Source organism: Rhineura floridana, chromosome 11, assembly GCF_030035675.1.
Source record: "Rhineura floridana isolate rRhiFlo1 chromosome 11, rRhiFlo1.hap2, whole genome shotgun sequence".
NCBI classification, from domain to species: domain Eukaryota; kingdom Metazoa; phylum Chordata; class Lepidosauria; order Squamata; family Rhineuridae; genus Rhineura; species Rhineura floridana.
In genome coordinates, this window is record NC_084490.1 from 3,117,819 (window position 1) to 3,138,435 (window position 20,617).

Genomic DNA, 20,617 nt, shown 5'->3' on the forward strand with positions numbered 1-20,617 from the left:
AACAGCAAAACCCCATTGGGTGCGATGGGCCAGCTTCTGGGTGGTGGGGCGAAGTGGGCGTGGGAGTCTGTGGGTGGAGGCTGGGAAAGCAGAGTCGGGGTCCCAGAAAGCGGATGCTGAGTTGATGTTGCTGAGTTTCCAGCTGCATGCCGGGAAAGGTCTGAAATAGCAAAGAGCTTGGAGTCCTCTGCCAATTTGCATTATATTTAGATTTCAGATTTCACAGAATGCTACAGCGGCCAACAGGGCGTGCCAGGCATTAAAAATAGACGCTTGCTTGATTCAGGCGGCTGCAAATCCCACTGAAGAAGGTTGTGAATGGGGAGGGCAGGCTGTGGTCCAGAGAGCTGTAGCCCACAACAGTGCCAAAGTGGCAGCAGGCTCAGGGAACACCCTTTCGGCTGGCTTTGCCGAATGCCTCTGATCCCTGACCCACAGGGTCTGCCCTGCTCCTGCCCCCACCTCCTATGCCTGATAAAAACAAGAAGAGCCACTGGATCAGACCCAAGGGCCCCCCCTACTCCAGCATGTCGTGTTCTCACAGAGGCCAACCAGAGGCCCCAATGGGAAGCCTGCAAGCAGGGCCTGAGCGCAAGCGCACTCTCCCCTCCCCTGTGGTTTGCAGCAACCGGTATTCAGAAGCATGTGGCCTCCAACTGCAGAGGCAGACCACAGCCATCACGGCTAGTAGCTCCCACCACTGCACCATCCCACCAGTCTCTCCCTGACTCATCCCTGCACTCGACGCTTCAAGCTCCAACAGTATCTGCTTGTTTTGGTTTCCCAGTGTCTGTTAAATCATTTGAGCCAGGGCCAAGATTGATAAGGACACCCAGCGGGCCAATGAGGTTGGGCAAGAGCCAGGGCAAGTCCTTTCCATTTCCTACAGCACAGGATGCTGGGGTCTAATCCTGCTTGGGAAGTCAAAATCCCCACCATCTTCCTCAAAAACCGTTCCCAATGAGCCCCCAAAGCCATTGCAGGCTAGGATCTTTTGCACTCTGCACATACCCTTGCTTCTTTAGTCTGAGGTCCGGTGTTCTATGAGCTGATCTTTAGCAGCAGAAGGGAATGGGGGGCATTATTCTTCAGGAAATCTTCGGGGGGGGGAAGGAAAGTGGGAGGGCTTAACTTAGACAGACTTCCTCAACTTGGTGCCCTCCAAAGGTATTGGGCCAGCTGGGGCTGCTGGGAGAACTAGTCCGAAGCACCTGGAGGAAGGCTGCTCGAGAGATTTGATCATGGCCACACCCCAAAGGGAATGTGCATGAACACCACCAAAAGGCAGGCAGACGCTGATGCCAAATCACATCACTCGCCAGCGTGCTCCAACACGCTGTGCCAGACCAGGAGAGTGGCACACCCTGCCCCTGCCTCAGACACGCAGCTCTGCATCATGGCTCCCCAGGCGATGATGGCACGAAGTCTTGCGGGGGAGGGAGAGAGACAGAGAAGTGTCCTGGGTTCCATGCCGCTTCCTATGCCACACACACACACCCTGGCCCACACTTCTTTCCAAGGCAGAGCAGAGAAATTCTGGCTCCTGGTCCCTTCGGCTCTCCACCCACTAGGCCCAACTGCCCTCCAAGTTAGGCTAGAAATCCTGCATTCCAGTCAGACCTCGACTCTCTCCTGGAGAAGAGAACCCTATTGCCCCCGCAAACTAGTACCCCACTAGAGGCACCCTCCTTTCCCAGAGGACCCAGGAGTCCTGAGCCTTCCTCTCCCCCAGCCCCTCGGGGAGACAGGAGTCCTGGGTTTCCAAGCCGGGTGCTCTAACCACTAGAAAGGCCTTCTCTCGCGGGGTACACCCAGGAATCCGAGGCAGAGGGCGCCCCACGCCAAGGCCACCGCCGCCCCACACACCCCTCCCCATTCATTCTCGCCCTCCTCCCACCGGAAGTGGCAGGAATTCCCAGGCTCCACGTGACGCTTTGGAATGCGGTGACGTCACCCAGGGGGGTTCATTAAGAAGGGGGGGAGAAGGAAAAAAAGTTTCTTGCTGGCGCGGGGGGCGAACAAAGTTGGACAGAAAGTTGGCCCGGGCGGGGATCGAACCTGCGCCGCTGGGGCCTGGAAGAGGAGGAGGAGGGGGCTCTGCTGCTGCTGCTGGGCTCGCTCCCCCAGCCGTCCAGCTCCGGGGATCAGGTGAGGCATGGGGCCGGGGGGGACCAAGCCCAGGCTCCCCTCCCCCCCCAGGGGGAGCCCCACCCAAAGACTTAAAATCTGGTGCAACTTTTTTTGGGGGGGGGCTCGGGTAAATAAGGGGTCTCAGGCCCATATTTAGAGCTGGGCGCGTCACTCCCACTTGAATTCGTAGCCGGCTAGGATGAAGGGAGCTGGCACCCACTGCCGCCCCCTCGTTGGGCGCTCCAAGCTGCTTGGGCGGCGGAGGGTGCCTGGGTCCGTGTACCCAGCTGGGGGGCGGCAGCAGCACCAGCCGCCTCCGCCTCGGGGTTGCTGGGTTCGGCGGTCCTCCGGCTTTGGGTCCGGGAGGGTTTCGAAGCCAGGGCACCTGGTTCTCTGCGGGGAGAAGCGGGGTGTCGCAGGGCTTGTTCTGGGCCAGGGATCTGAGCCTGGCGCGTCTCAAGCGCAAGGCTAGGCTTGACTGAAGCATGTGCAAAGTGCCCTTACAAAAAGAAAACGATGTTACCTCAATATGGTTTTCCTTTATCCAATATGTTGACAGTAAAGAGCACAATCAAAATCCACCATCTTATTATGCAAAAATTTGGAGCGACTAACGTTAAACAAATTTAGAATTTTTTTTGCTCACCTGCTCCATCCACTCTTGTTTCTCCCTTTCCCCCCCCTTTCTGTTCCTTCTTTTTTTCTTTTCTTTTTCCTCCCCCCCCCACATCCCCTTATTCCTTAAGGAATGCCACCTGGTTGGGGGGGAGGGGGGTTGTTTGAGGGGCTTGTAATTAGTTGCATTGAAGTTGACATTTGTGTAAAAGATGCATGCTCTCAATTAACTACAATGTGTGCAATACCTTCTTAGAAGAAACAACAAAAACGTCTGTTACATCAGATTGTAAATTTTATTTGGAAAACCAATAAAACATTATATATAATACAAAAAGAAAACGATGGACCCCTAACTGCCACCCATAGGGTCTGGGTGTGGCTCCTAAGCAGGCCCTGACATGATTTGATTGGGAAATGTGAACTCGGGCTGGTTTGTGGCTTAGGGGAGCAACCCTTCCAGAAACTGGGCTGTGAATCATAGAGTTGGACGGGGTCTATAAGGCTATCTAGTCCAACCCCCTGCTCAACACAGGAATCCTGAAGGAGAGACTCCTTGCCATGCTACCTGTGTGAATGGGCTAGCCACCTTTACCTCATGTGGTTAGAAGGTGGGCTGTATGCCACGGGCTTCCAAATTCTCAATTTGTAGTTAAAACAAGTGGTTCCTCTACAATCCCTCTCTCCCTCCTCCCATGACTGCTGTCTTGTTGACGGCCTTTTTGTAAGGAATTTCCTTGAGCTTCTTCAGTTGGGTGGTCCATTTATTTAAAATTCCCCTGGCAAATGGTGTTTTGCTTAAGATTTGGAAGGAATCTTCCTCTCTTCCCTCGTCCTACCCCCTCCTCTCCACTCCAGACTGCCAAGGGACCCCATTTCCTTTTATTTCTTCTGGTTGTGGTTTGGCTCACTCTCTTGAGCCATCTGGAGTTGTCCACCTTCTAAGCCCATCTCTGTGGGCACCTGTTTTTTGTGCTGGAGGGCTGTGCCCCGCATTACAAGGGGCCTGTGCCATTCAGCAAGCCTTTCCCAAACCTGGTGCTCCAAATGTTTTGGCCTACAACTCACATCAGACCCAGGCAGCACACAGAAGGGCCCTAGCTCAGTGGCAGAGCATGCACGTTGCATGCAGAAGGTTCAGCCCCTGGGGTCTCTAGGTAAGGTTTGGACAGACTCCTGTCTGAACCCCTGGGAAGTCACTGCCCGTCAGTATTGAGCTAGATGGGCCAGTGGTCCGACTCTGGCTAAATAAGTTTTCTAGATTTGTAACCCTCCCACTATCCTGAAATCCTGTTAAAGCTCCCTTTGGATCTCTTCATCTATCATATTTTTCTTCCAAGTGCCTTGGGGTGGCACATGTGGTCTCCTTACCCCCTTCTATCTTTACAACAGCAACCCTGTAAGGTAGGTTAGGCTGTGGGTGTGACTACTCCAAGCTCACTTGTCCTTCATGGCAGAGTCTAGATTTGACCCTGGATATCCTGTGACCTGGTCCTAACATTCTGGACTCGACGCCACAAACTTGTTTTTATTTTTTATTTTGCTTTGGATGAAATTTGTGGCAGTAACTAACTAGTTCCTGCTGTATATTATTATACGGTTTTGAACAAGTCTTGTAGTGGAGGTGACGTTGCTGCAGATAAATCCCCTGGAAAATTGGAATGGAAATTCCATGAAGTCACATCTTGTGGAGCATCTAACATTTTAAAGAAAGTAGAAATGTTTTAATGATACAGGATTAATCTATTTTATTTCTTTCACACATATTTTGGTTTGACTACCTGATTAATGAAGTCATAGAATCATAGAATAGAAGGGGCCTATAAGGCCATCAAGTCCGACCCCCTGCTCAATGCAGGAATCCCAATCAAAGCATCCTCGACAGGTGCCTGTCCAGCTGCCTCTTGAATGCCTCCAGCGTCGGAGAGCCCACTACCTCTCTAGGCCATTGGTTCCATTGTCGTATGGCTCTAACAGTTGGGAAGTTTTTCCTGATGTCCAGTCGAGAAAAAAGTCCTCTGGGTGGTTCACAAAGTGTTCATACAATTAAAAATGTATGCAACAATAAAAAAAAGGTTAAATCGTTACAACCGAGTCAGTCTACAATTTTATACGGGGAATGGCTGTGGCTCTGTGGTAGAGCATCTGTCTTGCATGCAGAAGGGCCCAAGCTCAATCTTGTGCGTCTCCAGATAGTCCAGAGAAATGCTCCCTGTCTAAAATCCTGGAATGGTGCTGCCTGTCAGGGTAGACAACATAAAGCTAGATGAACCAACAGGTCTGATGGTGGGCTCTCCGACGCTAGTCTGCGCCTGTGTTAGAATTGCTTGTTAATATGTTTTTTTAAATAATGTTTTTAACCCTTTTAAAAAATGTTTTTAAAGCTTTTAAAAATGTTTTTGTTTTATTTTAATGTATTTTAAGGTCTGTTTTTATGATGTTTTAAAGTGCTTTTAGCGCTTCTGTTTGCCGGCCTGGGCTCCTGCTGGGAGGAAGGATGGGATATAAATAAAATAAAAAATAAATAAAATAGCGGGCTCTCCGACACTGGAGGCCTTTAAGAGGCAGCTGGACAGCCATCTGTCGGGAATGCTTTGATTTGGATTCCTGCATGGATCAGGGGGTTGGACTGGATGGCCTCATAGTCCCCTTCCAACTCTACTATTCTGTGGTTCTGTATAAGATAGCTTCCTACATTCTGGCTTTGATATGCTGTGGGCTGGACTGCCTAACAGAGATGAGTTGTCCCTTTCATTTTAACCCTAAATCAGTTTTTTAAAAAAACATTAAAATGTGAGGTTTTTAGCCCCCAACCCTTCTAGCAGCTGCTCCTGACTGGAGGGGGTTTCGGTGGGTACAGAAACAGGCTGGTGGCTACCGAGGAATAACTTTGAGTTCACAGGGTGGTGTGTGGGAAGTGACCCACGTGGGAAGTTTTGGCTCCTTGTCTAGCTATCAGAGCAGCCTTTGCCAAGCCGGTGCCCTCCAGATGTTTGGACTGCAACACCCATCAGCCTGGGGCTGATGGGTGTTGCAGTCCAAAACATCTGGAGGGCCCCGGGTTGGCAAAGGCTGCATTCTAGGAACGCATGTGTGCGTAGACATGCATATCCTTCCCCTCTTCTTGGTAGAAATTCTGTATTCTTTTTTTGATGTGTATTTTGTATTTGTGGTTTTTTTGTGAGCCGCCTTGAGAACCTTCTGGACAAAAGGCGGCATAGAAATAGAATTAATAAATAATAATAAACAATCGAAACAGAACCCAGGAGTCCTGGCACTTTGCATCTCACCACGAGATTTCCCTCTCTGAGCGGCAGCTGTGCAACCCAGGAGTCCTAGCTCTAGGGATCCTCGGGGTATCAACTTCTGAGACCCGCATTTCTTGCTCCTTTTAAATTTGTTTTCCCCCCTCCTCTAGCTTTCCTCGTGATGTCCGGCCCCACCTGGCTTCCCCCAAAGCAGGTGGGTGCCCCGGGCCAGCTTAGCATCACCGTTTCTGCTCCAGCGGCCTGCAAGCCCCAGAAGAGTTTTGCCTCCGCTCCTGGTGCCCCCAAGCCCACCTATGGATCTCAGGAGGCGAATGGGACCGTGAGCGCGACGGGGATGGCATCCCGGTACCTGCCGCCTGTACCAGGTAACTGCTCCAGTACTGCTAAATTAAGGAGGTCGCGGAGGAGCTAGATTAATTCTTTGCATCTGTCTTCACAGGGGCAGTTCTCTGTACCCACGCTAACTTTCAGGGAGGAAGGGAAGAGAGCGTGCTCTTGCGCTCAGCTCCTCCTTGTGGCGTTCTCATAATGGGCACCTGGTTGGCCACTGTGATAACAGGAGGCTGGACTAGATGTCCCTCTGGGACTCCTCATATCGTCGCAGGAAGGGAGTCTGAGGATCTGAGGCAGAGAGTGGTGAGGAGACACAAGGTTCTAGGCCTTATTGAAAACAACAACAACAGACAGATAACTGGTTCTGGATGGTAGCGACCCAGGTAGGGTTGCCAGGTCCATGGCCTGAGACTGATCCTGTATCTTTAGGAGAAGAGAAGGTCAGCCAAGTGCAGGTGTACTTGCAACACTGTAATGGGAAAAACCACAAGGTGGGATTCTCTCTTCTCCCTGCACAACTTTGAAAGATACAGAAGACCTCTTGGAGGCTGGGCCTGGCAACCAAAGGTCTTCTGTATCTTTAAAAGTTGTGCAGGGGGAAGGGAGGATTCCACCTTGTGGTTTTTCCTATTACAGTGTTGCAAGAACACCTGCACTTGGCTGACCTTCTCTTCTCCTAAAGATATAGGATCAGCCTCAGGCCCTGAGCCTGGCAACCCTAGACCCAAGAGATCTTAAATGTGAAATTGCTGATCTTCTGCCAAAATAGGCAACATGTCCCTAAGATCAGCTTCTGTGCTTGAGGACTAGAAAGTTTTTTCTCTCTCTCATTATACTAGAACTTGGGGATGTCCAATGAAGCTGAATGTCGGAAGATTCAGGAGCGACAAAAGAAAGGATTTGTTCCTGCAGTGTGCACAGTTAAACTATAAAATTTGCTCCCCCAGGAGGAAAGTAATGTCATCAACTTGCATGGCTTTAGAAGAGGATGAGACAAATGGATGGAAGATAAGGCTATCAGTGGCTAGTAGCCATGATGGCTATGTCCTGCCTCTACAGTCAGAGGCCGTGTGCTTCTGAATACCAGTTGCTGGAAACCAGGAAAGGGAAGGGTGCTCTTGCGTTCAGGTCCTGCTTGTGGGCCTCCCATGGGCATTTGGTTGGCCACTGTGAGAATAGGTTGCTGACTGGATGGGCCACTGGCCTGATCCAGCAGGCTCTTCTGTCTTCTTGTGAGTCTGCCTTTTTAGAATGAAGTGTTGGCGTGTCACCCTCTGAAGTTGAAGGGCAGCGAGTCTGAGCATCGTTGACACATTGAGCGACTGCCGGAACTCCTTGATGCAGGGTTTTGCAGTGGCTTTTAACATAAACAGCTCTTTGGGAGGGTTTGTTGGAGATGAGTTTGGAAAGATCTAATCATGGTAGCCAGAAGGAAACCTTTTTTGGGGGGGCAGCTGCCTAGTACTTTCTGGGAAACAACAGGCCCTCATTATGAGCCTCTGTCAGTTACTTTGCAGCCAGAAGGGAAAATCTAGTCTCCTTTGTGGGTGGGTGGTGATGGCTACACCGTGATGAGTGCAGAGAACTTGTAGGGCGGAGACTATATATCACAGGTTTCCTCCCTCGGTCAGCAGAATTGCTTTTATGCTGCCGTGGTGACCTGTTGACTGTATTTGTGGATTCTAAGCAAGAGAATTTAGGGGCAGGCCTCCGTCTAAGGGTGGGGAAGAGGTCCTAGGATGGACGTTCTGGGTTTAGGGCCCTCCTGTGCCAAGATGGGTGTTGGACAGAGGCTGGGATTTGTTGGGTTCCCATAGGCGCCTGGCCGGCCACTGTGGGAGCAGAATTCTGGATAGGTGCCTCTTCGTACGAGGCAGATGACTCCTGCTTCACTTGATGCTGTTGGATGGAGTTACTCTTACGGGGCAGCTGTTTCCTGCCAACCTACCTTGGCTTACCTGGAAATCTGGCCACTCGCCTCCCTATGGTTCTGTCGACTTCAAGCAGATAATTATTAACTGTGGCATTTATGTGTTAGTCTCTCCATAAGAGGACAGAATGGCAGCATGTAGGTAACCGTCGCACCTCGGCACTCTTGGAAGAAGGTGGACATTCTTATGCCAGGAGGGCGCTGACCCACTGCTTTCTTGTTCCTTCTGCCCCCCCCCTTGCCTCCTAATCTTTCTCTGCAGAGCCTCCCTCCCTCCCTCCCGACTCCGTGGGTGAGCCTCATTACTCCTCTCCAGACGACAGAGGGTCAGGGGGCTCCTGGAGCTCTGTTTCTCCCCCCAGCTATCCCCTGCAGGTAAGTGGGGCTGGTGGGGGGTACATAGAGGTGTCCTTTTTTGTGTGTGTGGTGGTGGTGGGGAATACTTGAAATTCGGGCACTAGATTTCTAGCAAGGGATCATGCGGATTAGTGCCAATATAATTTCTAGGTGCCTGGCTCTAGATCCTTGCTCTAGCCATAAGTCTGGGTGTGGGGGCTGGGGCAAGGGTGCCTGTCGGCCCTGGAGATCCCCGAGTGGTGGGGGTGGGCTGTCCCTGTTGAACTGCAATGACGGTAGGAAGATCTAGCCTAAATCTGGCCACAGGGAGGGTGGTGTCCTCTCTTCCTGCCTTGACCAATTTTCCTGCTTGGTTTGACTAATTACGGCCCTATCTGCACTATATATTTAAATCACTCCTATACCACTTTAAACAGCCATGCCTTCCCCCCAAGAATCCTGGGAAGTGTAGTTTGTGAAGGGTGCTGAGAGTTGTTAGGGAATCCCTATTCCCCTCACAGAGCTACGGTTCCCAGAGTTCCCTGTGAAGAGGGACTGATGGCTAGACCACTCTGGGAAGTGGTATGCAAGTGCTGTAAATGTGTAGAAGTGGCCTATGTCTCTCCATCACCATCCCTGCTTTTTACATCTGCATGCCAGCCAGAAATTCAGAAGGTAGAGTGCAGCAACATGGAAAGCGCCCCCCCCCCCCCAATGCTCTGTTAAAGGCATAAAAGCCCTACAGCAGAGATCCTGATTTGGACTGCAAGGCCCTTTTCCCCAACCCACACCCACCCGTCCAGTACCATCCCTAAGGTCATATGTGATGCCAGGTGTGTGAGGCAGGTAAAGGTGTGGCAGAATTGCTTTGAAGTCCATTTCCCAACTACTTGGATTGAAACAGACTGCAAAGGGAGTTCACCGTGATTATGCTCGGTGACCGTTAGCTGATTGGTGCAGAGAGATACCACTTTTTGGAAGTGCGAAATGAATTAGAAGGGTACCACCCACTTGCCTGTTCTTATTTTTTCCACCCCATGCCTTTCTACCAGCAGGGGGCGCCTCTTGACCAGGGACCTTCCCATCCCTCCAGTATCGATGTGCAGATAGACTCTCTCACCAGCATGTTGGCTGATTTGGAAAGCACCCGGCATCGGCGAGGTGACAGGCAGGTAAGACACCTGGTCAGGATCCTGGGGGGGAGGAGCGGGACGGGGCAGTAAGAGGGAATGGCCCTGGGCTCTCCCAAAGTCTGGGACTTGACCTGTGTTCCCTTCCTATTCTGCAGAATTTGGAGCCTGCTCCGTATTCTCCTGCCCTGCCTCAGCCTGGCATTGCCAGGCCCGCGGCTGCTTACAAGCCAAGTCCTTCCAGAACCTTCTCTCCTGCCAAGCCCTCAGGGTGCACCACCGAAGCCTACACCAAGAGCATGCCTTACGGAGGCCAACCGTCGCAGGCGCCTACCTACTCGGCCCCTGCGGGCCTGCCTTCGCCGTATGGCATCCCTGTTGCTGGTGATTCCTATGCTGCTGGTTACCACAGGGCAGCCGCAGTGCCCAAACCATACCCACAGCCGATGCCTGCTTCTTACACCACTACTTCGTCCTCCGCCGGCCCCCCATTCAATGTCCAGGTGAAGGTGGCCCAGCCGGTCTTGGGCTACAACCAGCCCAGGCGCAGGGCAGAACAGGCCTATGGTCCTCCCTCCCCTCGGCTGGGCTATGGGGCAAAGCCTCCACCGCAATATGCATCGGAGCCAGGGGTCCGGACCCGAGCTCATGACGTCGACCCGTGGTACCCGGAGCCACCTTCTTACGGCAGGCGACTGGGTGAAGGGGAGTTCTATGCCGGCACTGGAGGGCATGCCAAACTGGGGGCACCGGTGGGGCAGTACCAGCCCGGATTGTTGAAACCAGGGAAAGAGGAGCTGGTGGCCACACCGCAGATGCCTGCAAGTGGTGGAGGGCTGAGGTTCCAGCACCAGGTAAAGGAGGCCAAATTGGGGGAACTGTCTAGAGATGCGTGGGACCCAAATTCCAGGATTCTTGGAAGGGAGGGGGACAAGGAATGGTGGGTCTAGAGTGCAATGTGTGAACCATCAGGGATTCCCACAATTCTTTCACCTCCACCCATACTAGGGGCTGTTCCCCTGCTTGCTTTGCTTACCAATTCTGCCTACCCCAGCCCCTTTCCCCACACACCCAGACCTCACCAACCCCCCTCCCCACATCTCCCCTTTGTTCTTCTGCCAGCCATGGCAGCAGCAGTGAGTGAGGGGGGAACCAAGGGACTTTCTCTCCTTTGTTCCCCCTTCTCTGAGGGGTGGGGAGAGACTCAGACCAGCCTTTCTCAACCTTTGGGTCCCAAATGTTGCTGGACTACAATTCCCATCATTCATTCATTGGTGATCACTCGTGGCCGAGTAAGATTGTCTTCCAGGTCTGGTTTGGTTGGAAGACGCCTGTGCGTGAATTTGTTTTATGTGGGGAGATTGGTGCACCACGATCAACACACAATCTTGACAGAAAAAGGCTTTGATCCAATGGCATGGGTACCATGACGATTGGAAGTCTTTTATCTGCTGCAGCCTTCATCTGCCTTCACAGCCGTTGTAACATACACATTTTTATCCTCCGCCTGTTCTGCCGTTGAGGACTTTCTTGGATCGTTCTTTGTCTGGTTCCTGTCCCTTGACCTTACCACCATGGGTGACCCTGCTGGGAGTACATGACTCCCGACGGCATCGCTCACAGGGTTCATTGGAACATGCAAGCCCACTCACCACTGCAAGGTGATGATCCATGAGTGCCATCCCATCATTACTGGACATGGGCCATGCTGGTTGGGGCTGATGGGAGTTGCAGTCAAACAGCATCTGGGGACCCAAAGGCTGGAAAAGACTGACTTACGCCTTCCTCTTTGCCAGAGGGCAGGGGAGGAGGAAGGCAGCCAGTAGCTGTTCTGGCCTCATCATGGTGTAGTTTGCAGCGCCATCTGTCAGTGGCCACACGAACTGCAGTATGATGACAGCCTTATGCAAATATAGATGTAGGAAGATATGTAATAAATGTGTATTATATTTATTCATCACTTATTTTCAGAAAGGAGAACTCAAAGCAACTTAGAAAAACAAACGTTAAAAACAAATGTAAAACCAAAAGTAAAACAACCTAAAATGCACCAGTAATAAGATACACTACTACTATTATTGATTGATTAGTAGCTTTCCTCAGAGAGCAATCCAAAGCGACTTATAACAGTGAAGTACTAAAACCGTTTGTAACAAACAAGCCCATTAAAACCAACAAGCACAACACAACAACCTAAAAACACATAATGACAAATAAAGACAATGCTTTGGAAGACCTGCCACATTAAAAGAGGCAGCGGATACCTGAAGCCCTTCAAACTAAGGGTCAAAATCTCAGGTAGAAAGGTTTTTTCCTGGCCCTTAAAAATGGATAATGATGGCGTCAAGCATATCTCCTTGGGGAGACCATTCCACAAGTGAGGGGCCACCACTGAGAAGGCCTGTTTTTGTGTCGCCACCCTCCACGCCTCCCCTGGAAAGCCAAGAGAATCTCATCTTAGAAACTTTAGGTTTGTGCCTAAATCCCAAAATTGGGGAAGACAGCCAGGTGCTGTGACTGCTGAGAGGAGAGGAAAATGGCACTTCGCATGTGGTCAGAGGCACGCTCTCTTTTTGTTCCTTCATGCCTGCTGGAGCTGAGTCCCAGGCCTGGCTTTGGAAAACAGGTTCTGGGGCTAGTACCAGGGGAGTTGGCAGCGCAAGCAAAGGCCGGGGCCCACTGCACCGTCCGTGTGCGTGTCAACGTAACTAAGCAAGATAGCGGAGTCTCTACCCTCAAGGGGCTTTCAGTCTGAAACGGATCATGGAGAATCAACACAGGGGAGAGCAGTTACCCAAGGGACTGGGGATTTAGGATTATTTCCTTCTCTCTCTCTCTCCCAGGCTCCCCCAAGCCGTCCGGAAGAGGAGTTGGATCGACTCACAAAGAAGCTGGTGTATGACATGAATAACCCTCCGTCTGGGGAGTATTTTGGTGAGATTTCTAACAGAACTGCCATAAGAGGTGCTGGTGGTGGTGGCTTCAAAAGAGGAATTAGATCCGAGGAGGAAGGGAGGTCCAATCAGTAGCAATTAATTTGCTATTATTTTGTATTAAATTTCTATCCCGCCCACCCTCCCAGAAGGAGCCCAGGGCAGCAAATAAGGAACAAAACAGTAAAAACATATTGAAGACATTGTAAAAATAAAACCTCTTTTAAAAAAAAAACTTTAAAAACATCTTAAAAAGCGATTCCAACACAGACACAGACTGGCTCTACTTAAAAGGCTTGTTGAAAGAGGAAGGACTTCAGTAGGTGCCAAAAAGATAGCAGAGATGGCGCCTGTCTAATATTTAAGGGGAGGGAATTCAAAAGGGTCGATGCCATAACACTACAGCTATTTCTGTTTCCTGTGTTGTGCGGAATGGACCTCCTGATAAGAGTATAGTGATTGACTGACTATATTAAGGGGTAAGACTATATTTCAGGTATCCTGGGCCCAAGCTGCATAGGGCTTTGTACACCAAAACCAGCACCTTGAACGTAGCCCGCAGCTAATAGGTAGCCACTGCAGTTCTTTCAGCAGTGGAGTGACATGTTGGCGATACCCTGCCGCAGTAAGCAGTCACGCTGCTGCGTTTTGCACCAGCTGCAGCTTCCAGACCGACCTCAAGGGCAGCCCCGCATTCAGTACATTGCGGTAATCCAGTCACTCTTGCCTCTAGTCTAGTGGAACCTCCATATTCAGGAGGAGTCTTTTTCTGAATAGGACACCAGAAGCTGCCTTATACCTAGTCAAACCATTGGCCGATCTAGCTCAGTAATGCCTACACTGGCTGGCAGCAGCTCTCCAAGGTTGCAGGGAGAGGACATTTCCCAGCCCTACTTGGAGGAGACACCAGAGACTGAACCCGGGACCTTCTGCATGCAAAGCACGTGCTCTACCTCTGAGCTGTGGAGTTTCCCCAAGCTGATGATACCTGATTTAGGGCCTGACCTGGAGGGAAAAGGGGCGGTTTCCCTGACCCCCTGCTACCTGGAGTGATTGTCCACTGAGGGAAACAGGATGCTGAACTTGACAGGCCCCTCTGTGGTTTGATCAAGGCGGGGCTCTGCTTATGTCTCTATCACTAAGTAGAGCCTCCCTATGCTGAGGCAGTATACCTTTAAGTAACAATTGCTGGGGGCAGACAGTGTACTTCTAGCTGCCAATTGTTGCGGGGGCAACAGGCATGTCTGCTTGCATCGATGTCCTGTTCCTGAGCCCTGAGTGGCCGGATTGGAAATGGGATGCTGGGTTCAGTGGACGTTTGTAGCCTCTGATCCAGCACAGCTCCTTCTTGAATCAGGAGGTGTTAACCAATCCCTGTCCCAAGGCTGGGGGTCGAACTTGGGAGAGGTGGAAGTGCTTGCTGAGATGTGGCTGGGATTGTATAGAGTGGGGGGAAAGGGCCGCCTCTTCCTGGCCCCTAAGAATCCTCTTTGCCTTGGCAGGCCGCTGTGCCCGGTGCGGGGAGAATGTGGTGGGCGACGGCACGGGCTGTGTGGCCATGGACCAGGTTTTCCATGTGGAGTGCTTCACCTGCGCCACCTGCCACTGCCGCCTCCGTGGGCAGCCGTTTTACGCCATCGACCGACGCTCCTACTGTGAATCTTGCTACATTGTGAGTGAGGAAGGCTGCGGGGCGGCCAGCCGGGGAGCAGGGGGTGTTAAGTACAGGGGTGTTGGAGAGCCAAACCTCCTGGCTTGTCCCTCCCGTTGGGGTGTGTGTGGAAATGCATCTTGGTGTCCTATTAGGGTGCCAGTGTGGAAACTACATGTTCTGCAGGGCGGGGTGGAAGCGAGGGGTGAAAAATACTCTTGCTGGGACTCTGTAGCACCCTCTCCTGGCTTGTTAACTCTCTCCTACCACCAGTGCCCAGCCTGCAGATGCAGATCAACTTGTGCATGATTTGGATCTTGCGTTTCCCTAAAGCTGCTGGTGTTCCAGCATAGCAGACAATCAGCAGTGTGTCCTTATATCGCTTTCCGCACAAGGACATCTCAAAGTGACTTAACACATCCATCAAAAAACAAAATAGCTTGGCAATCATTTAAAAACCAAATACATGGGGGGGGGAACAGCCCACAACAAAACAAATTTCCTAGAAGTGTTCATCCAACAATAACAATGAAAAGGACAAATCCTGCCCCACTCCACTGGAAGAGGAACGCTTCAAGACAGGCCAGAAATTAGACCCGCAGTGCAATCCATCCAACTTTAATGACCAAAAGCTTGGGAAAACAGGGATGTCCTAGCCTGGCACCTAAAAGCTGTCAATGATGGCGCCTGGTGTATTTCTTTGGGGAGAGCGTTCCACAGACATGAGTCAGGCAAGGGAGTCAAACTGCAAGAGGGGTGGGACCCAGGATCACTAGTCATAGCAACTTATGGCAGGCCCAAAATATTGTGGTTTGTTTAGGTGTTCAAGCCTTAAGCAAAATTCATAGGAACTTAGGAATCTGCCTTATACAAAGTCAAACTACTGCTCCATTTAGCTCAGTATTGTCTACACTGACTGGCAGCCCTACCTGGAGATGCCATTGAGGACTGAACCTGTGCCCTTCTTCATGCAAAGCAGATGCTCTGCCTGCCACCTGTGGCCCTTCACCCGTCTGAGCTCTCTCTCTCCTCTCCCTCCCCCCCTCACCATCCCCAGTCCTAAAGGTTAGTGAGCCCAAGTTCACTCAGTTTAAAAGTGCACTCTTATAATTAGGAAGGGAAATATGCCCTCCCCACCCCAAAACACATGCACCACCCCAAAAACCCTTAGATATACGTGTGGAGGGGAAGCCTTTTTTCTGTTGTCGTTAATTCAAAATTAGGAGCTCTGAATTTGCTTCCAAAGCTCTGGGCCTCTTGGATAAGAGAGGTCAGTTTTCATCTCATCCTTCAGTGTGGAGTGTCCTCCTGATTTTGAAGCCCCACTTTTCTTCCTCCGGCTAGGTGACCTTGGAGAAGTGCTCTATGTGTTCCAAACCTATCATGGACCGGATCCTGCGGGCAATGGGCAAAGCTTACCATCCGCAGTGCTTCACGTGCGTTGTTTGCCATCGGTGCCTAGATGGCGTCCCTTTCACCGTCGATGCCACCAGCCAGATACACTGCATTGAAGATTTCCACCGGTAAAAAAAGCAAAGCGAAAGGGCCTTCTCCTAAATTAACTCACTTGGAGGGGAGGGGGGTTAATGGGCACCCTTAGATCTTTCCTCCCAGCATGCTTTAGGGTTAGGTGAGCTCAGATGCTCTGTAGAAGGCTTCTCCCAGCCTGGTGCCATCCCGATGTTTTGGCTGGGGCTGATTGGGGTTGTACTCCAAAACATCTGGAGGGCCCCAGATTATTATCGCCATTACTATTTTTCGTTAACTTATATCTGCTGTCTCCCAAAGGAAGTCCAGGGTGGCAAGCGGATGATGAAGCAATAACAACACCTTAAGAACAAAACAACTTAAAAACAAAATATCTTAAACATTTTTTTTTTAAGAAATCTTTAAAAAACATATTAAAAAGCGGTTCCAAAACAGACACAGGCTGGGATAAAGGTCTCTACTTAAAAGGCTTGTTGAAAGAGGAAGTTCTTCAGTAGGTGCCAAAAAGATAACAGAGATGGCGCCTGCCTAATGTTTAAGTCCAAATGCCAAGTCAACTTCACCCACTTTGGAAAGTGGCAACAAACTCTTCCTGGAGGGTCAAAAGGACAGGACAGACCCTTGTGAGGCTTGCATAGAACAAAAAGGACATTTTTTCTTAATAATGTTATTTGTTATTTAGTTTAATGTTTGTAAATGGTATTGCTTTTATTGATGTATTTTTATACTTGTGTTTATTTTTCTTTGTAAGCCGCCTTGAGGGCCTTTGGCCAAAAGGCGGGGTATAAATAATAATAATAATAATAATAATAATAATAATAATAATAATGATAATAATAAGGGTAGGGGATTCCAAAGGGTCGGTGCCACCACACTAAAGGTCCGTTTCCTATGTTGTGTGGAATGGACTTCCTGATAAGATGGTATCTGCAGGAGGCCCTCACTTGCAGAGTACAGTGATCAACTGGGGATATAAGGGGTAAGACAATCTTTGAGGAATCCTGGTCCCAAGCTGTATAGGGTTTTATACACCAAAATGAGCATCTTGAGCTTAGCCCTGTGCAGACACATGCCCTTGCGTGGTTATGTTTGGATCTTCCTCTAGTAGCAGGTTATGCTAAAAGGCGATTGCTTCTTAAGTCCTTAATCTTTGTTTCCCGATAGGAAGTTTGCTCCCCGGTGTTCGGTGTGTGGAAATGCCATCATGCCGGAGCCTGGGCAGGAGGAGACAGTCAGGATCGTGGCCCTGGACCGCAGTTTTCACATAGGCTGCTACAAATGTGAGGTGAGCAGGGAGGGGGCCATGGCAGCCTTAGCTGGGATCCTGGTGCTTGGTTGGTGTTAAGTAAAAGCTCAGTTGCAAAAACAACCCCAAAACCTTAAAAATTGGGGACTTAGTTTTACATCCGTTGCATTAGTAAGAGGACACACAAGCATGTACAGAGCACCTTTCTGTCACCAGTGAGGAGCTACAGCAGGGGTGGGGGAAGCACCTGGCCCTCCAGAGGCAGCTGAACTCCAGTTTTCTATCAGCAGGGCCAATGAGCACGGCGTGATGACGGGAGTTGCAGACCAGCAACATCTGGAGGGCTGCAGATGCTCCCTGTTTCTGCACTGCAGCCTACCAGCACCTGGAACGGAGGATGTAGGGATTCTGGCATGGACCGGAGCCCTTGCTTGGATGCAGGCCTTGACTGGCTTGGTCCAGGACTCCTGGGTTCTAGGGAGGGAAGCTGAATCGGGGAAGGAGGGGAGCACAGGAAGCACCCTTTATACTTTCAGGCCATTGGGATCCATCTAGCTTAGTACAGCCTACACTGACAGGCAGCAGCTTTCCAGGGTTTCAGGCGGGGGACATTCCCAGCCTTACCTTGCAGACATCCGGGGTTGAATTTGGGACTTTCTGCATGCAAGGCCCACTGCTGTCCCCAAGGTGCACACCATCCCCGCAGGGCTTCTGCATTTCATAGTCTCTCATTTTCTCTTCCCCCAAGGAGTGTGGGCTGCTGCTCTCCTCGGAAGGGGACGGCCGAGGCTGCTATCCGTTGGACGGCCACATTCTCTGCAAGAACTGCAGCGCCCGGCGGATCCAGGAGCTGTCCTCCAAGATCACCACGGACTGCTGATGCGTGGCCCCAGGGAGCCCCTTGCTGTCCTCCCTCCCCGCCCGCCTTGCTGGGTTCTCTGTGGGCTTTGGCCTTGTCGTCATCAACTCCTGTTTCCAGCTCTGCATTTTACACCCCAATTTTACACCTGCTGCCCTCCTCCTCCTTTCAGTGAATTTCTAGATGTTCATGTCATGCTTCACCATTATTTGTCATAAGAGTAACTGCTGTGTGTTAGGGCAGTTGGTGGAGGTGTGGGGCAGGGATTCTAGCAAAGCATCCCAGCCCCCTAACTCTCTCTGAATTTGAGATGCTGCTTCTCACCCTACCACCCCAATTCCTGTTCTGCCCAGGTTAGTTCCTTCTCTCCCCATTCCCTCTGTGGGTCAACGGCCCTTGAATCTGGCCTTTCCTGAGGCAGAGATAGAAATAGATTGTGCCCTGTACTCTCTCAACATCGCAGCACGCACCCCACACCTCTCTTTACAGCAGATCCCAAAGCCTGCCCTGAGCCCCCAACCCTGAACCCATAAGCTGGTCTTAGATATGTGCCATTCTCGTCCCTCCCTTCCCCTTGTTCAATGACAGTATCCTTTGCCAACCAGGCCTGCTTGGGATGTTTTGGACTACAACTCCCAAAAGCCCCCGGCCAGCACTGCCAAAACATCTCAAGGGCACCTGGTTGCCAAAGGATGAACTGTAGTAAAATACCCATCAATCCTTCCTAATGCAATGGCAGTTTGGGAGGTAGAGGCTTGTCCCTAGCTCTTGGTGATTTTTATACAAAAAAAAAAAAAGTGCAGTGCTCAAGTTCCTTAGTTGTTTTTACGAGATGGGTACTTTTTTATATACATAAAACTCCCCACCCCAAAATTTCTTCCCACAGAGTGTGTGGCGTGTGTTTATATGTGTGTATGTTTTGTGTCAGAATTTAATTAAAGATGTGTCAAACTTCACCATTGGTCTGCTGGTTTGGGGGGCTTGTACTTAAAACTGCACCTGTGGGGGGGGTGCTGTGGAGTGATGGTGCTGTTAACCTCAGCTCAGATTCTGTTAGGCACAGATTAGGGACTGAGACCACCTTGTAATCCAAAGCAATCTGGAGGGCATCTAGCTGGGGAAAGTTAGGTTAGATGTTCCCAACACGAAGGCTGCACAGGCTTCCAGTGCCACTGCTCTGCTGCCACCTAGGCTACGGCCACGTAAGCTGCTTCCCGGCCTCCCACTTGCCTTCCTTACCCCTCGCCCAGCCTTCCTTCCTTCCTACCCCTCCAGTCTTGAGCCCAGCACAACTCAGTCACGCTGCACTGTGCAGCACCACCTGTCGGTGGCCAAGCAAACTGCAGTGTGACAGTTTATGGGTTTACAAAATAGAGTATAGATAGATAGAAATTTTGTATGGTACATGCTGTCTTCTTATTTTTTAAAACATATTTTTTATTGTTTTTACAACAAGAAAAAAGAAAAAAGTGGGGGAGACCCCCCAAGAACAGAACATAGTGTACTTACTACATAACCAGCAGATGGTTAAACATACAATACTGGTGAAACACATACAGGTAAGTGATAAATTTCAGAGGCACACCAGAAAATCCTGAAAAAATTACATCCATAAATGTTTAGGTAATAAATCATACCAGAAAGACTTTTTAGACTCCAGAGGTTTTATTCCATTTTGGTCAGCTACGTAGTTTGTACATGGGTGCCAGATGGTAATGAAAGTATGCTTAAATTGTGCTCCTCTACTTCTACTTCAGTTAACTTTTCAGCTAATGCGAACTTCCATATCTTTGACCACCAACTCTGAGTGGTGAAGGGGGAGGTGCACTGCCAACGCTTTGCAATTTTGAGTTGTGTTGCTGCTGGAATAAAGGTTATCAGTGCTTTATTATTGACATTGATCAGCACATCCGGATATAACTAAGGAAGTGCTAAGCCTGGATCTAATGTAATTATTTGCTGGGCAACTGCAGAGATATTGTGAAAAACTTGCTCCCAGAAAGATTGGACTACTGGGCATTCCCCCCACATGTGATAGTAGCCACCCTGTATGTTGTACCCCCTCCAGAACAAACCTGATGAGCTAAAACCCATTTGCTTTAATTTGACTGGAGTGCAGTACTATCTGTAGACAATCTTTAGCAAAGTCTCTCGCACCTGGGCTGAGATAGTTTTTAGGGGTTGTTTAGACCACATTAATTGCCACTGTGTTTCTTCAATTTGTAAGCTGAGATCACCCTCTCATTTAGTCTTCAGTCCTGTAAGGGTAACGAACTTGACAATGAAATTTTGCATAGGGAAGAGATAATACTTTTAAAGTATTTTGACACAATAGTTTTCCTTATATTTTTTTTTACAAAAGTGCAGTTTATAAATACTTAAATAACATAAAATAAAATGAAAAGGAGTGACATGTTGCCAGTCCGTCGCCTGTTCCTATGAGCAATGTGGCTGCCACATTCTGGCCTGGTTCCAGCTTCCAGACCAGATGCAAAGGCATAGAAAGTTAATGTGTACCTTTCTCCATGATGGCAACGTGGGGGAGTGGGAGGACAAAGTCTGATTTCCTCTCTGCTATTTGCATTTTGAGGGAAGCTAACTGGGTTTTCCCCTTGAAATGCAAAAATAGCAGTTTCCCCATGGAGGGGAAAGCAAGGGTTAAACTTCCCACTTGCATGTTAATTGCATTCACACAGG

The 20,617-nt window shown here is 50.1% G+C and overlaps 1 protein-coding gene across 1 annotated transcript; it reads left to right on the plus strand.

Moving 5' to 3' along the window:
• Positions 1-1,981: 1,981 nt before the first annotated feature.
• Positions 1,982-18,041, plus strand: TRIP6 (thyroid hormone receptor interactor 6). The gene is made up of 10 exons (XM_061590745.1): positions 1,982-2,148; positions 6,164-6,379; positions 8,540-8,652; positions 9,666-9,785; positions 9,902-10,597; positions 12,587-12,677; positions 14,179-14,348; positions 15,672-15,850; positions 16,980-17,100; positions 17,810-18,041. The coding sequence occupies exons 2-10, from the start codon at positions 6,175-6,177 to the stop codon at positions 17,939-17,941; spliced, it is 1,827 nt and encodes a 608-aa protein (XP_061446729.1). The 5' UTR covers positions 1,982-2,148; positions 6,164-6,174; the 3' UTR covers positions 17,942-18,041.
• Positions 18,042-20,617: the final 2,576 nt, after the last annotated feature.